Consider the following 17,939-nt stretch of genomic DNA (forward strand, 5'->3'; position numbering starts at 1 on the left):
CAACCTATTTCCTTTCTTCCTTTCACTATTTTTCTTTTCTCATATACATATCATTAACATAATTATTGCAACAAGTAAATTCCATTAAAATTTCAACAACTTTATATAAACATCATTTCGCGAACTGTTCAAAATGTTTTTTGCATTTTTAAGGATAAAGTCTGTACTTATATTTTTAATAGATTTTAAATTTCTCTTCTTTCTTTCGCCGTTTCTTTAATAGTAAGAATATTTTACATCTTTAAAAAAATTGCATAATTTGAGGATGGAATTTAGAGAAACGCTCTAGGAAATGGAATTTTTTCACAAATATAGTGGCAATTAAAATGGATTTTTTCTTATAAACAAATTCTTGAGTTACGCGCGTGTGCATAGAGCGCAAGATCTGATTAGCCCTCTGCGCGTGATACGCATCGGATAATATTGATGCTGGTGATAATCGAAGAAAAACTGTGTAGATAACTTTGATATTTTGTAATTTCGCAAAAAAGGTTATAACTTTTTTTTTAATTTACAAAGGAAATCCATATATTGCGATTGTTTCCATGACATTTGTGAAAAAAAATTAATTTCATCCCATAGAAATCATGTATCAAATTATGTAATTTTTTGGAAACATAATATGTCTTTATTATTGAAAAGACGGTGAGAGATATGATATGAGAATAAAATCAAAATTTCTTAAAAGATTTTTAAAATAAACGTTTTATTAGCATTGAAAATGCAAAGAAGATTTTAAATATAATGATTTTGACGAAGTTATAATTATTTAAATTTTGCAAAATTTTGATAGAATTTATTTATTGCAATCATTTTGTTGACAAGTTTATTATTGTCATTTATTATAAGACGTTTTCTATGTTTAAAGAAATATTATAAATTTTTTAGATTATAAATGTGTTGGGAGATAGAATGACAGAATGTAGATATATGAGACCTATTGAAACATTTGATCATGGTTTTAGACCAGAGAAATGGTTTGAAGTTGATATAATCAAAAAAGGCAGAAGTGCTTTGGAAGAAGTTAATTTTAAATTAGGTAAGTAATAATATATAAAAGATTTTTTAATTAAACGAAAAAGCATAAAATATATATGTCTTTTGAATTAAAATAAAAAATATATATATTATTCACATAAAAATAAAGATATAAAAAGTACGGAAGTTAAATAAACTTTGTTTTTTAAAACATGTTAAATGTATAAATATGATAAAATTATTATATAAAATTTATATCCTTGTTATTGAGTTAATTCAAATTTTTATTATTTTCAATAATTGAACTCATTTTAATTTATTGGACACTTTTGAACAGGGTATGTTGCTTACAATTTTATTATTTTAAATTTTTAATTTGCAGGTTTGGCATTTGATGATTGGGATTTAGATTTTTATACAGAATTATTTCTTCAAAAATTAAAACGGAATCCAACCAGTGTAGAATGTTTCGATCTTGCTCAATCTAACAGTGAACATAGTCGCCACTGGTTCTTTAAAGGACGCATCATTTTGAATGGAAAAGAAGAAAAACAATCTCTAATTGACATGATTATGGATACGCAAAATTACTCTAATTCAAATAATATAATAAAATTCAGCGACAATAGCAGTGCGATAGAAGGATTTAAGATTCCTGTTTTACGTCCTATAAATACTTATAAATGCAGTAACTTCCATCTGGAAAATATCAAACAGCATCTTATTTTTACAGCAGAAACACATAACTTTCCAACTGGCGTTGCACCTTTCAGGTAAATTTAAATAAAATATAATGAAGCTCAAGAAGTTAGAGTTAAAATTACTGAATTTCTAAATTTTTATTACAATTCGTTTACTTATCTTCTTTACGACTATAATATATTTATATTTACCCTATTGCTCTGTTTATTTCTATAAAAGTTATACTTCTTATATTATCTTTTAAAAAGTAAAATGTTTCGAATATTATTTATTCAATTATCCATTATTACATTAACTTTTCGTAAATATTATAGTTCACTGATACTTGGTGGAGTGTTAAGTTGCTCCTCACCTTGATGAAGTGAACTGTGCAGTTCACTTCAACTGAAATGTTGGCATTCTAATAATTAGGGATGCACTGGATCGTAAAATTACCAGATACTGGATACCAGACAGAATATAACATCGGATATCTGATATCCGAGAAAGTAATTTCTTCGAATCGGATATCCGACCAGATTCCGAAAGTTTAAAAAAAAGCCTATAGAGAAAAAGATTGTAATTTTGCAACAATAATAGCATAAGATATTATAGCATCATGAATATGCATACTTATTTCTAGAACATTTGTATAAAAAAAATTATATGATACAACAATTTAAATGATATCAAATTTCAATTGGATATATTCCCGGATACTAATGATATCCGTCTATTCGGATAGTAAAAAAGTGCCAGATATTGGATACTTTCCGGATATCCGATGCATCCCTAATAATAATAGATCTGGACATGGAGATATAACCAGTGCAACGCATAATTTTTGTATATAAATTATCTGTAGAAGTTTTAAAAGTATTAACGAAGATATTTTAAATTTAATATTAATTCATTTTTATTTCCAAATTTTTATTTTATATTTTAATATAAAATGAAGTATTATAAGATAATTGATTGTTAGTTGATTTTTAATTCTACAGTACGTCTAAAAAGTATTAAGTGAAGTTGAACCGAAAAAGTACAACAGAAATGAGTGAAAGAGAGTCATATTCAGGACAAGGCAGGTCTTGGTACTTAATAATATTTTTGTATGAATTTTTGTAATTTCTTCAAATTGTGTGTCAATTATTTGTCGGTTTTGAAAGACAGTCTTAGATTGAAGCTAGAATATGTTATATCATGAATTACAATAAATTAACAAGCAATTTAATATTACTGATATTAATGGAGATGGCTTTTTTTGCCTACAAATCGATTGCTTACAGTATCGTTTGCCTACATCACTTTTATCGATAGTTCCTTTGTGTACAAAAATTATTGTTCCAGCTCGATTGCCTACAGCTCAGTTGCTTACAAGCACTTTTGCACATATAAAATTAATGTTAAATTAAGTAAGAAAATAATTTATATTTTTAAAACAAAGAATTTGTTTTGAAATAGAAAATTCGTGTTTTTAAAATAGAAAATTTGTGTTTTAAAACAGAATTTGTGTTTTTAAAACAGAGAATAGTACATACGTATAGGCAATCGAGCTGTAGGCAATAATGTATGTAGGCAATAGATACTGTATACTGTTAAAAAAAAAACAAATTTGCTTCCGTTATATGTAATGAAAGCAAATTTCAAGCAGGTACATTAAAAATATTTAATGTTGTCAATGAAAATAAAGTTATAAGTAACTTAAATTTAACGTTTACTTACATCATGTAAATCTACATAAAATTTTATGAAAAATATACTAAACTTTGTAAAATTTTATGAAAAGTACATTAAATGTTATGTATAATACACAAATATACTTTTCAGTTGCAGATATATTAAATTTAATTTTGTGTCATAAAATTGAATTTAATTATGTAACTTAAAAGCACATTAAATTTCATGATATTTTTAATAGTGTAGACAATAATACATGCAGGCAAATGTGAAACTTTGTTTCTGAAATTTTTATTTATGTGCAAAAATGCATATAGACAATCCAGCTGTAGGCAATAATACTTGTAGGCAATAATACATATAAGCAATAATACATGTAAGCAAATGTAACTCCGTTTTTAAAATTTTTATTTGTGCGCAAAAATGCACATACATAGTATGCAATAATACATGTAGGCAATTGAGCTGTAAACAATAATTTTTGTGCGCAAACGAATTGTTGACAAAAATGATGTAGACGAATGATACTGTAGGCAATCTATTTGTAAGCAAACGGGATTGCCCCCCATACTAATGAGCATTTTTAAAACATTGTAAATAATTTATTGCGAAAAGTCATCTTAGCCGAGCTTAACATGAATCTTCCGAATCGTCGTTATTTTAATTACGATCATCGAGGCATGTGATGACATTAATCGCAATAACTATAATAGTATATATTAAGAGATTTAAATAGATATATTAAAGGGTGGGCCATCTATTGGTACGTTTTTGAATTTCGTTTTTGAATTGGGGTGACCGAATGGCATACTGTAAGGCCAGTAGAGGGAGCCACATGAACGAAATCGTTTTTCATTCTTGACGCGGATACTTTTAGCTTCACAACAAAAAAAAAATTAATAAAAAATATCAATGTATGCTCATTTGATCGCATTTTTAAAAACGTACCAATAGATGGCCCACCCTGTATTAAACATTAAGATTCCATCAAAACTATATAAAATGCTAATTGGCTTATTATATGTATATGTTTGTCTGATGAAAAAACTGGTTTTGTAACATTTCAGCGAAATTGCTAAAAAGTTGAAATTTTAAAAACTGAAATTTTTCACATAACATACTGAAAAATCGCTGAAATTAAACTGACATTTTTCTGAAATGCTGAAATTTTGCCGAAAAGTGTTTGAAAATAATAATATAGAATAATTTCAATGAAATGTTTTCACTATGGTTTCTTTATATTACGAATATCATCTCATTATTTCATATATAAGTAGATATATTAATAGTAATTGAAAAATATATTTGAGATACTTTATATTTTATTGTATGATAAAAGCAAGGAATATGGAATAGCACTTTTTAAATTAACATTACTCTGATATAAATGCATATAAAGATTTTAAATTTACACAGAACTCTTGAGGAATATATTAGCTACAATATTCAATAAATGAAATCGCCAAAATTTAAGTCCAACGTTAATATTAACAAAAAAGTAAAAAATGTGAAAATGAGTGGATTAAAAAATGGGATGTAATATGGAATCCGATGAAATTTTGATAATTTTAGTAATAAATAATAGTAATATTAAACCAATCGGAAAGTTCCGTTCGTTTTTTTTGTAAAAAGTATGGTGCAAAAATATATTTATTTAAAAAACAAAATAAAAAAGTACCTCAATCAAAATATTGTCCATCGTTAGCAATGACTTTTCCCCATCTTTCGGGCAGTAAGCAAATTTCGCGGCGAAAGAATGACTCATCTTTGGAGATTATCCACTCAGAGATCCATTTTTCGTCTTCGTAAGAATTGAAAAGGAATTGAAGTTCCTCTGCAAGTGCGTGTGCCATCGATCAAAACAAGTGATAATCGGAAGGGGTACAGTCTGGTAAATAAGCCGCATGGGATAGCACTTTCCAGCGAAGTGCTTCTAATGTTCCCTTGATAAGTTTTGTGACGTGACGCCGAGTGTTGTCATGAAGCAAAATCACTTTATGCTGTCTCGTTTCATATTCTGGTCATTTTCCGTGCAATGGTCGGCTCAAACGGATAATTTGTTTTCGGTAGAGATCTCCTGTGACTGTTTGAACACATTTCAACAGCTCGTGGTACACTACACCCTTCTGATCCCACCAACTATAGAACATTGCCTTCTTTCCGTGGATATTCTGCTTTGGCGTCGATGTCGATGGTTGGCCTGGATCGCAAATGGTTTTTCGGTGTTTGGGATTATCGAAATAGAGCCACTTTTCATCGCCAGTCACAATTCGGTGTAAAAACCTTTTTTTGTTGCCTAGCAAGCAGATAGTTTTTCGCCTTTCAATGTCTCTTAGCTTCAGTTCATATGGGACCCACTTTCCTTCTTTGTAGACCTTTCCCACGGCTTTCAAACAATCGGAAATAACAGATTGAGCACAATTTAATGCTTCTGCAAGTTGTTTGGCGTTTGACATGGGTCTTCATCCAATGCCTGCAATTCTTTGTCTTCAAATGTTCTTGGCCGTCCAGAATGTTCTTTGTCCTCTACATCAAAATCACCATGTTTAAAGCGTCGAAATTATGTTTCGACATTCTCTGCATGTTTTATCGAAAGGAGCATTATCTCCATAAACTTCTACAAGCATTCGATGAACTTCAGCTGCAGTTTTATTCCATTTGAAGCAAAAGATTAACACTTCGCGCAAATGACGCTTATTATTGGCTCAAATGTCGACATTTTCGATGCAGTAAAAAGCAATGTTATTGATGCAAACGTATACTTTTATATACTGAATTGACAGATTGTAAAACTAAAAAATTAAGCTTGGTTTAGACATTAAAGTTATCGACAGTTCGAACTAGAGGTACTTGTCTAGATGGACGGAACTTTCCGATTGACCTAATAAATGAAGTTCAAATTTGTTTAATTATTTTTACCGTGATTGGTTATTTATGTAAATCGCAAAAAATAGTTAAAAATGGTTTACATTTTTATTATATAATATAGAAAATATATTAGCATTACTGAACATAAGCTAGCAAATAAGGTCGTAATATGAAATATAGCTTCCCAGATAGCAAAATGTTTACAGGATATCGACAGACTGGTAGCAGATTTGATCAGAAGATGTTAGCAGACTGACTACAACTGATGTTGCATTCTGCTTTTGTTCTGCCGACAAAACCTGTTAACATTTTATGCAAATAGATTGGCAGCAGAAATCAAACAGAATCTATTGACAGAATCTGATAGCAGATTGCGAGCAGAAACTGAGCAAAGTCTACTGACATAACTTGACAGCAGAAACCAAGCAAGATCTGTCATTTTCATTTAAATCGATTTGATTTCTTATAATAAATTTTATGTGCATATATAAACGGTTATATATAATTATATATAATTATATATTTATATACTGGTGTGAAAACTGGAAGAAACAATCAAACAGTTTTATTGCTTAAATATTATCGATTCTTATATCTATATTGGAGCTTTATATTTCAAAATAAACATGACAAAGTTGTAAAATAGTCAAAAAAATTTGGAGATTCAGAAAGCACTCCGAAAGAGCTCAGGAATCTCTAGGAGATTTGGCTATTCGATTTACATACGCCAGTTCTTATAGGACTCCTGGACGTTTTCTTCTTACGAGAAGTAAATCCTCTCATGGCGAGACCGTATACGAAAATGACAGATCTTGTTCAGTTTTTGCTGGCAATCTGCCATCAGGTTATTGTCAGCAGGCTCTGTTCGAGTTCTGCTCGCAATCTGCTATTAGGTTATGCAGTAGACTGTTAGGTTTTTGTCAGCAATTTGCTGGCAGAGCATGTCAGCAAGCTTTGTCATATTTTTGACAGCAATTTGCTACATTGTCTGATAGTACAAACTCTGTGTACAATGATAAGACTTCTTGTTAGCAGAGCGTGGTTGGATGGGTTGAGCCAGTAATTAAGTAGAAACTTATAAATGAACGTAATTTATTGAAAAGTAAATTTTATAATCCGCGAGCGTGCTGTCCTCTCATTTCGGAATTCAAGCAGAGACTGCGAGAGAGAGATCACTTAAACGGATATCGGTTAATTACGATGAGAGTCGAAGTTTTCCGAGCCGCGCTTGAGTCGAGTACAGTACAGTCACGCATAAAAGTATTGGTCTGTACACTCGAGTACAGAAACGCGCTGAACTCAAATACTTGTATTCTCAATATACAATTTGTTGCTCCTTTCTGCAATCAGAAATTGGTAGCAGTGAAAATTTCTCAGAATTTTTCATATAATTTTTCAGAATTTGTCTATAATTTTATAACTTTTTTACATTTTTTATACAAATTGGAACATTTCTCAGAAAATCTACATCTTTTCTCAAAATTTTTCATATATGTTAATTATGAAATATCGTTAAAAATTTTTAACAGTTTTTGTAAGTACAATATAATTTCTGATGAAATATTATAAAATCTAAAAAATTTAAAAATATTTTTTAAAAATTATGGGATGTGAAATTTCAGAATATTTTAGAATTTACTTGTACGAAAAATTCTGAGAAAAGATATAAATTTTTCGAATATTTCTGAATATTTCTGAAAAAATGTTCCAATTCGTATAAAAATTATGAGAAAAATTTTCATCAGGGAGACTGTTCAAAATCTGTCTCTTTAGATTTGACTATCTGGGTATAACCTATAATCGCAAATAAGCTGGTAATATTTGAAATACTATAATTAGTCCTATAATTTAACTTATCTGATCATAAATAAGTTGCTAATATGGAACCTATTCCATATTTCAACTCTCGATGTATTCCACATTACCTGCCATGACAAAGACCGTAGCAATAAGTAAATTAGAAATCGCAATTTACATCTTGTTTATGCAACATCATTAAAAGCTCTATATATGTCTATATAAAATTAACAAACTTACCTTCAGTTTGTGAGAACACGAAAATGCTGCCGAAATACTGTCTCTTGACACAACGAAAATAAATAAATATTTATTATAATAAATTTTAATTTATTATTATTGTGTTGGACATCGCTTGTTATGACACGTATGATAGCAATTGCAACAAATTTCAACGATTGCCACTAGATTACAATGTTTAGAAAATAAGCCACTATTCCATATTAGTAGCTTATTCTACATTCTCTGCTTTTATCCTATATCAAAATATGTTACAGACAGAATGTTACATACACTGTAAATTTTTTAATTTAAATATACAATCAATAATCGAGCCTTTTAAAGTTAAAGTATACTCTAATAAATTAAAAAGGTAACGATTTACATCTCAATTTTAAAAAATATAATACGTTTCGGATCCTTTTTTAGTTAATTACGTTTATGATGATGGTAAAAACTTATTTGACATAAGTCGATTAACAGTAATGGACGTAAAGCATAGATAGATATCGCAATGTAGATTTTTTTTTAATGGTCGCTGTCATTGTGTATGATGACTTTCAGTAAAGAAAAATCTACATTGCGATGTCTGTCTGTGCTTTACGTCCATTACTGTTAACGGCTCACTGACGCATCAACAAAGTTTTCTATCATAATGAATGTAATTAATTGAAGAAAGACCCCTGGTTCCGAAACGTATTGCATTTTTTAAAAATTGAGATATATAATAAATCGTTACTTTTTTATTTTATTTGAGTTTAGTATACTTTAGTATACTTTAACTTTAAAAGTTTCAATTAATGACCTTGTTTAAAAACAACATAAACATATATAATATGTTGCGCGTTTAATTGTTTTTATCTAATACGCGTCTTTATATATTTTATTTTTTAAATATTTCTTTCGATTTTATGATACTTTCGATATATAAAATTTAAAAAATTGATTTTAAAAACGTGTGTAGCTAATTTAAAAAATTGAATTAATTGTGAAATTATTTTTCGTCTCTGTTTAGGAAAATATTGCCATTATGTTGCATTGTACTAAAGAGACCGTAACGTTCCGTAATTTATTTTATTTATTTTTTCTAAATAATATAAATATTAAAATATTTTCATGAAGTTTCTCATGATTATGTCTGCATGTGCTCTTATTTAAACATGCAATAAACTGTAGTGGCGCCACAACGGGTACTGGAGGTCGATTGAGGGACATTCAAGGAATCGGTAGAACTGGATATTACATAGCAGGCACTGCTGGTTATAGTGTTGGTAATCTCTGTATTCCAGGTATATTATCTATGTGTTTTTATTTATTGAAGCTAAATAAATTTTAATAGAGGAAGTTGCTTTATGTGAAAAGGCAAATGACATTCATATATCCATATACATAGTACATGTAATATTACAGTAACATTATAATGACATTATGATATTGCAATAGCGATGTAAATGAGAATAACTAACGGCAAATGAGAGTGTAGCGTTATCGACAGTTCGCAAAATAATAAAATGCAGATGCTTATTACTCCTTTATTCTATAAATTAATATAATTGTACGTTTCGACTAACTTTGGAGTCCTCTTCAGCAAATACAGATTTAATAATTCTTCTTTGGATGTTTAATGAGTCACTATCAAATTTGCAGACTGATGTTGCAAAATTCTATTGATATTAACAAAAATTAGCAAAATTTTTCTATCCAACTAGTTTTATTTAAAAAAAGAAAAAGAGGACACATACAAACAAAGAAGACTTCATGAAGCTATGGATTGTTTCAAATTACAATCATTCGAAATTAATTAATAAATTATATTTCTGTGACTCTCAAAACTAAACAATAATAGTAAAAGCATATGAGAATAAAACGCGGTAATTGGAGCGTATTCAATATTGTACATTGTTCCTTACTAATACATATACATAAGTTTCGAACGATTCAACTCTTTTTTGAGTCTTTATTAGCGAGACGCATTCATACAAAAACGATGTAATAACAATAATTCCATTAATATTAACAGTAAGAAACTGAAATCGTTAACACTGCACTAATATAAAGACATGTAACAGAGAAGTTGCGGGAAAACTACCGCCACAAAATTACTTCTATTTTTTTTTTACTTCTGCGGCGTATTTGCCGGAGTTACCTTAAATTTCATCAAATGATCGTATAAAAAATTAAGACATAAAACAGTAATTGTATTATTTTTGAAATATTATATATTTTAGATCACTTGTACACATACTAGCAATTGCAAAAGTTTTATAAATTATTTTTAATTTTACGTGCCAAAATTGAATTAAAAATTATTTATAAAGCTTTTGCTAGTCTATCCCCCACTTATACTATAGCATATTTGTGTTTTTTGATCGAATTTTTGAAATTTATTAATTATACTATTAATGTTGTACGAAGTAAAGACAATACCTTAACATACAAAATTAAAACTAATTTATAAAGCTTTTGCAATTATTAGTATATGCACAAGTGATCTAAAATATATTTCAAAAATAATACAATTGCTGTTTTATGTCTTAATTTTTTATATGATCATTCGAAATTTATGATGACCGAATTTCCATAAGCGGTAGTGTAGAAAAATGCAGAAAAATATCATTCTAGTGCTAAGAGAGAACGCAATTTTTATTCTTCTTTTGAGTAACGATTATATCATTACAAAGAATATTTTCTTGATAATTTTGAAATTATTATTTACTTGAAACAAGTAATTTTTATGTAACATTTTTCTGTATGTACATGTGCACACTTCAGAACAAATTAAACTGAGTTTCTTCGAACAGTTCTTGATTATTTCCCAAATTTTGCAATCGAGATATTATTTCTAAAGCGCCGAATCGCCATCGATAGCTCGGCGCGCGAGAAGTGGAGTAAGCGTCCCGCTCACCGCGAGCCACTAAGCTCGAACGGTGTGGCGCGTCTGCTACCACCATCCCTGCTCCTCGCACGCCTTGCATTCGGTGGGCCGTACCTTCGGCAATAGTAGGTCAGGTGGACACGCGTATTCGGCTATCTTTAAACTTGAATATCTCGTTAACTATTGCGAGCATTGCAAAATGGTAGAGGACTTTTCGACTCAGTTTCAATCTGCTCTACCTGCTCAAGACGGGTGGGGCCATAAATTAGAGCCACCCTGTATATACATATATAGTATACCTATATATTTATATTGAATTAAGCATCAAAGATCCAGCTTCGACTGTTATAGGTCTTTAATTCCTATTTTTTATTTGTTGCGTGTTCTCATATGTATGGTCTAATAAGATTCTTATTGTTTAATTTTATTTATATATTTGTCACAGGCTATGATTTGCCATGGGAAGAAAAAGGTCAAATTTATCCCACTAACCTAGCATCGCCGCTGGAAATAATAATTGAAGCAAGCAATGGTGCTTCCGATTATGGAAACAAATTTGGAGAACCTCTAATATGCGGTTTCACACGTTCTTACGGGGCGACAGATGTTGCAGGAGTTAAACGTGAATGGATTAAACCCATAATGTTCAGTGGAGGATTAGGAACTATAGATGCGAATTTGACTAAAAAGGTAAGTATTAATTATAATAATTAGTTTTTCTAACCTTTATTTTGAAATTATAATCATTTAATTTTTATAAATTTTGAGGTTTTTCATAAACATTGAAGGTTTCTTGCTCTTTATTGCATCATCAATAAATTGAAATTAGAAAATTATCTAAAATGAATCTTTTTAATGAAAATGTAACTGTTTATGTGTTGTATTGCTGGCACAATTTTTTGGGAAAGAAAGGTTTGCACACTAAAGTGGAATGTCTTTTGAAATAACGATTCCGATATTATTCGTTAAGCTGTTTATTCACCAATCAATTTAATTAATTGGTTAAAGCAAGTAATATATTACAATAAAATAATTGTATAAACATTTTTATAGATAACATATTAAAATAAATTAGTTTATTCGCATTTCATTACTCAACTACTGAGATCTGTATGAATTATTCTTACGTATGTATATATTCTGTAATTAAAGTTTACAACTAATAAACGCCCAAAGGCACAATTTTATAATTAAAATTATGATTATACAGTCTTGTAATTTAACAATTATGATTAATGTAGGTCTTACATTTCCTATGATAAAGTTCTATAAAGTATGGGTTACTCCACGCGAGTCTATTAATTCTAGAATTTATATTCGCAAATTTAGACGGAACGCGATTTATTGTTCTCGGAACGCTTAATGTACACGTGTAGACGACAAGGATTTCGTTTTAGAGGTACTAAGATTTGGAAGGATGTCTCATAAAAGATTAGAAAAATAACATGGCGTATTCTTTAGGCGTCGCAGTGGGAAAACGCAGGGACTTATTTTGACCCGGTCCAGGAAGTCTAGGGGGGGGGAGGAGAGAGAGAGAGAGAGAGAGAGAGAGAGAGAGAGAGAGAGAGAGAGAGAACGCGTGTAGGAGACTTTGGACCCAAAGGATTAGGCATCTCCCCATTCCATGTAATCAAAATGCGCTAACGTAATAGGAGAAGGAAAATCCTGTCTTAGGGCAGATCCTTCGCGCGATGGCTTTGTTACGTCCAAGCTCCGCGCGCATGCGGAACTGAGGGGGTGAACGCAACAAGGAACCGAATTGTTAGACCGATTTGATCGTGTCCGGGCTCCGGACCGCAAGGGAGCCGTGGGGAAGGACCGACGCAAATCGGGAGGCGCTTCGCTTCGTCCTGAGGCTCCTAACGAGCCGGGGGTCGAACGAAGGATGAAATGGAAACCTCGTGCTCTGCTAAACGGATACACGAGTCGGACGTACTTCGAAAAAGGGCCCAAACTGGGTCAGAGTGTGCCGAGAGGGGCGCACTTTAACGCCAGCTGCGCCAGTACGGCCGTATGCCCTGACTTTCGGTCATGGAACTTAATCCAAGTGACCGGGGAGAGGGCGAAGTGCAATCGCGGGAGAGCTTAATAATACGAGGAGAGGTATTGTTTAAATAATGACTATCGAGAAGTTAATTTTACAATGATATAATTAAGAAAAAAAACTGGAGTTATACATTTTTGAATAAAATATAAATATAATTTTTTCAGGTAAATACAATAATACAATTTTTGGTTTTCTGGATTAAATGTACGCGTTTATCGATGTGTGAGAATGTGTGTGTGAAGTATCTTAGCAGAATGGAAGGAAGGAGATACGGAGAGAATAGCGGGAGGATAAAAAGAGAAGGAGGTTTTGGTGAGTGGATTTGATAGGGTTTGGCCTAATTTTCCTCGGATGATGATAGTGTTAGCGAACATGAACGACCGGTCGACAGGAGGCGAACAATTATCGGGCGGCGACGGCGACAGATTGAAATTATAATGTGAACGGACTGCAATGTTTTCATTTTCTTATAGGAGAGCAAAAGGGAGAAAGAAAGAAAGAAAAGAATAAAAATAAAATAAAATGAAATATTGAAATAAATTACCAAAAGATAAAGCGAGGAGGGAGCCAGAGAATGGAGATACTGACTTACTACTGAGATGCTTATCGTTGGAGATCCTCCGGCCAGGATGTGCAAGGCTGGTGATGTTTCTTTAACACTGACTCTACAGGAGAAAGAGGGCTTCGAAAATCGGATAGAACTTTTTGAGTATCGCAACAAATTCACTGACTCTATCGACTTTGAGTATTGCGACCGACTCACAGACTCTATCAACTTTAAGTATTGCGACCGCTTTTCTAACTTATCGCTCGACAAGTATAACTCAAGAACTTAGAGAAAATCTCTATCTGATGCAAGGGTTGCGGAACCGCGATTTTTATACTAATCGCCCCAGATTACTCAAATTTGGATTGGTGGAATAGGTTTCGTTGGCTGGTAGTAGAATTTTCCTTTGCTCTTGGATTGGTCAAGATTTTGGGGGAAGAAAGGATGTTGACAGGAATCTGTAGGGTGGGAAAGTGAAACTCCAAAATTTTATGACCTTAAGATTTATGGGGAAATGCGCGTCTCGGGTGCCGAGAAGGTGCGCATGCATCGTCGCCACAGGACCACCCAGAATCTACCCCTGAACGTCGCGTGCTGTTTCTTAAATTTTGTAATTTTGTAATTCGCGAGAATCGTCCGCGACTTGACCGTTAATCTTGGCGCCGGTCTTACGCTTTTCCATAGGTATCTATTATTGATTTTTATCTCGGAGCGACATTTACGAGGAGATACCGGATTCCTTGTTTTAGTTTTTAAGATAGAGAAAAAAAAAGGAAAGAATATAAAATTTTAGTGTTTCGAGGAATTCGAGATCTCTATGAAAGAAAAGAGTCGCGTGAGTCCCCCGGACGTAACAGCTTATATCGCTTAAGTTCTTATGGAGAGATGATGTTTCGCTATACTCAGAATGATATAGTCAATGCGTATGAGCAGGAGGAAAAATATATTACTCGTGCTAGAGAATTTGTTACTGTGCGGACGTAACAATGCGGATTGTGTCTTCCAAGTAAGGATAAAAGAAAACGATGAGGGAAGAATGTCCGTCGTATCTATGACTTATGTGTGATAAACACTCTGAATCAGGGAATTATTTATTAAAGTGATGTACTATTGAATAATCGCTGAAATTCAACTATAAAAAAAAAGAAGTTTGAGCATTATATAGGGTGATCGTATTCACGACTGACGGCGTAATTTCATCGTGTGCTCTATTATATTTTTTAAATAAATGAATTCGAGCCGACTCAGTAATCAGATTTTTGATAAATATCGACAATAGGGCCTAGCTCGGATGACCTTGATCTTGACATATGTTGTCAAAGTCATGATCCTGAGTGACCTTCAGATGGTTTTAGTTGGTGCCCGTCCTTTGTTTAAAAGTTATCAACAAAAAAAAGTTTGAAAATATAATATTGTATAAAGCAGGAATATATTTATTCCTGCTTTATACAATATTAAAAGCTATTCTATTTCTCCTTCTTTGTTTACGTAATGACTTTCTACGCAAAGCAACTCTCACCCCACCTCTCCCTCCCCCCCCCGCTTTAACAATAACAGAAAGTTTGAAAAAATAACGTTTTATTTCTACTATAAGACAGGGAGAATAGTGAAGCGAAAATCACTCCGCGTGGAAAGTCGAAACCCATGTGAACTTGTTTGTAAAGTAGTGAATTTATTTGTAAAGCAGTGAATTTGTGTTTTTAAAGTAGTGACTTAATGTTTCTACAAAGTCACTGCTTTAAAAATAAAAAAGGGAATCACTTTGCATAGGAGTTGTACACCCCAAGCAGGGGAAAGGAGAGGGGGGTGAATTGGAACATTTTTCAGAAATAGTCAGAAATATTCGAAAAGTTTAATGGTATGTAATAACCTAACCATAATCTAACCATGTACAGTAGAAATAAAATATTATTTTTAAAACTTTTTTATTAATAACTTTTTAACGAAGGACAAGCGACGACTAAAACTTGTTGGAGGTTATTCAGAATCATGACTTTGGCAACATATATCAACGTCAAGGTTATCCGAGCTGGGTCTCCTATTGTCGATATTTACCAGATTTTTTTGCAAAATACCAGAGCTTTTCTCAAAACAAGTTGTGTGTCAGGCATGAGGGAGCGTGCATTCTTTCGTTAATTTCCATTTACTTTATAGTTACGCACAATTACAATTCGCGACGGTAGAAGTGAGTCGTTATAGGCAGAAATGTTTTCGAAGGACGAGAGAGATAAGTTGTAAGAATAACACAGAACTTAACAAGAAAATAAATAACAATTGTATTTGAAACGCAGATTTACTGATTTTTAGAAATTAGCTCGATAGATCTGGTCTTACAGGCTCGATCAGCATTAGTGGAAAACAACAATAAAGTCGATATTAATGCCGGTAAGGCAACCGCATGAGATCGATAAATCTCAGCTCTCCGAAAAATCATAACAGAAAGGCGAATATTTTCCGTCAGCTAAGCGCGGAATAAAATCTATCGGCGGTACACAAAAGCACGCTCACCGACAAAAAAGTCGTGTTATCAAAATAAATTACGTCGGCGCGAATGAGAACGGATTTCTAACACGGATTTTACAATTATTCTGGTTTCGCAATCAACGAAAGTCTTGACTGACCAATAGAAAAAAAAGAAATGATATAAAATGATTCGACTATGGCAAGGGAGGATGAGCACTAATCGGCAGCTAGTATTTCTCTTGAAAAGGAAAGACGTTTGGGCGGATGGCATCGTAACGAGCCTGCTAACTTAGCAACTATTAGATCGGCCGCTCGAAACTTCTCGAGTTTCCACGCGCGATCCATCCGATGCCAGGAATCCCATAATCGGCAGCTTTACAATTGCGGCAATATTCATCTTACCCAATAACTCCTCGTACTCCCCTCGTATCCTCGAATTGATCATTTTAAGCTTTGGTCTCGATAATCGATAATCGTGCGTCCTCTAAAGAGCTTTACACATGAAATGCATAACAGAACATAAGCATATCACAAGACTGTTGGACCAATGATCATCTAGCATAATGTCGCCATATTGATTTATATAAAATGCTCATTGGTTTAGCCTTATGTTATGCTTATGTTCTGTTATGCATTTCATGTATGAAGCTCTTAACAGTTTCAATGGCTCAGCCACATTACAAACCAGCAAGTTTTCCGTGGATTCACGCAGGCCGTTCGACCCCCTTCTAATCGGGGCCATGCCACGATTGATCCTTATCAACCACGCGGCCCCGCGAATCGTATAAATCCTTATAGGCCGCAGATCCTTGCGCTTTAAATCGCATAATATAATTTGAAATGGGATTGCTATGTCGCCTACAGCCTCGTTAAAAATGCGTTATTAAAGATAGTGGGCAAAAGAGGTTAAGACAAAAAGAGATCAAAAAGAGGGGGACATCTCAGATAACAAAAGTATTTAGTATTATATCATCAATTCTGAGTTAATTTTCAGATGCAAGAAGAATTCTTTTCAAAACTTTAGAAAAAGGATCTTTTTTTGTTTGAAAATGAATTTTAAATTAAGGACATAACTTTTTTTAATTGTTTTTTAACTTTCTGTGCTATTTGGGAAAAGTTAGAACCCCAAAAATCTAGAGATTCGATGTAGAAACTGTTATCTAATTAGATCCTAATTAGATAGACTGCAGTAAGGAGCCAGCATCTGAATAGGGATTGAAATAGATAAGAGATTTATATAGTTATATGTAAATAGATTCGTATAGCTATATGTACGTTGTCCTGTAGTGTAGTCGTTATCAATAGATGTAGGAAGCGCTGCTATAGCATTTTCTTTTCTTTCCGAGCGGCGCTGTGTGAGATGGCGTGATGAGGAGAAATGTTTTTCCCTGATCATTGTTGTAATGGCGGTGCCAAGGAGCGAGTGCTATTTCATACAGCAAATATAATAAGTATACAATGGATTTGGTTCTGCCTACTTCTGTTGTCGCGAAACTTTTCCTAAGCGTGCAAACATTACAGTCCAAATTCTTGTGATTTTTGAAAATCTATTTCGATTCAATCATATAATAATTCTTTGAATGTATTTTAATCTATATGAAATTAAAATAACAAGGATTCCTATTCTTTTTAATAAAAAAAAAGTTCCGTTAAAAACAATCAACAATAGAGAAACAAATTTCCAAGAAATAATAAATATAAATAACAAAAAAATACAACAAGTTAATGAAAATTGACACTAATAATTTCGCTATTACTTCATAAATTATATATATATATATATATAT

At 32.2% G+C, this 17,939-nt stretch overlaps 1 protein-coding gene across 2 annotated transcripts in view; it reads left to right on the forward strand.

Annotated features, from left to right (window-relative positions):
• Positions 1–17,939, forward strand: part of LOC108756607 (phosphoribosylformylglycinamidine synthase) — a 70,496-nt gene that overhangs the window by 32,379 nt on the left and 20,178 nt on the right. For both annotated transcript variants that reach the window (XM_018500541.1, XM_018500540.1), the window contains 4 exons: positions 889–1,039; positions 1,361–1,751; positions 9,397–9,509; positions 11,541–11,785. In XM_018500541.1, coding sequence (XP_018356043.1) covers positions 889–1,039; positions 1,361–1,751; positions 9,397–9,509; positions 11,541–11,785 — 900 coding nt within the window. The remainder of the gene's footprint in view (positions 1–888; positions 1,040–1,360; positions 1,752–9,396; positions 9,510–11,540; positions 11,786–17,939) is intronic.

This window comes from Trachymyrmex septentrionalis, unplaced genomic scaffold, assembly GCF_001594115.1.
Source record: "Trachymyrmex septentrionalis isolate Tsep2-gDNA-1 unplaced genomic scaffold, Tsep1.0 scaffold129, whole genome shotgun sequence".
Classification (NCBI taxonomy): domain Eukaryota; kingdom Metazoa; phylum Arthropoda; class Insecta; order Hymenoptera; family Formicidae; genus Trachymyrmex; species Trachymyrmex septentrionalis.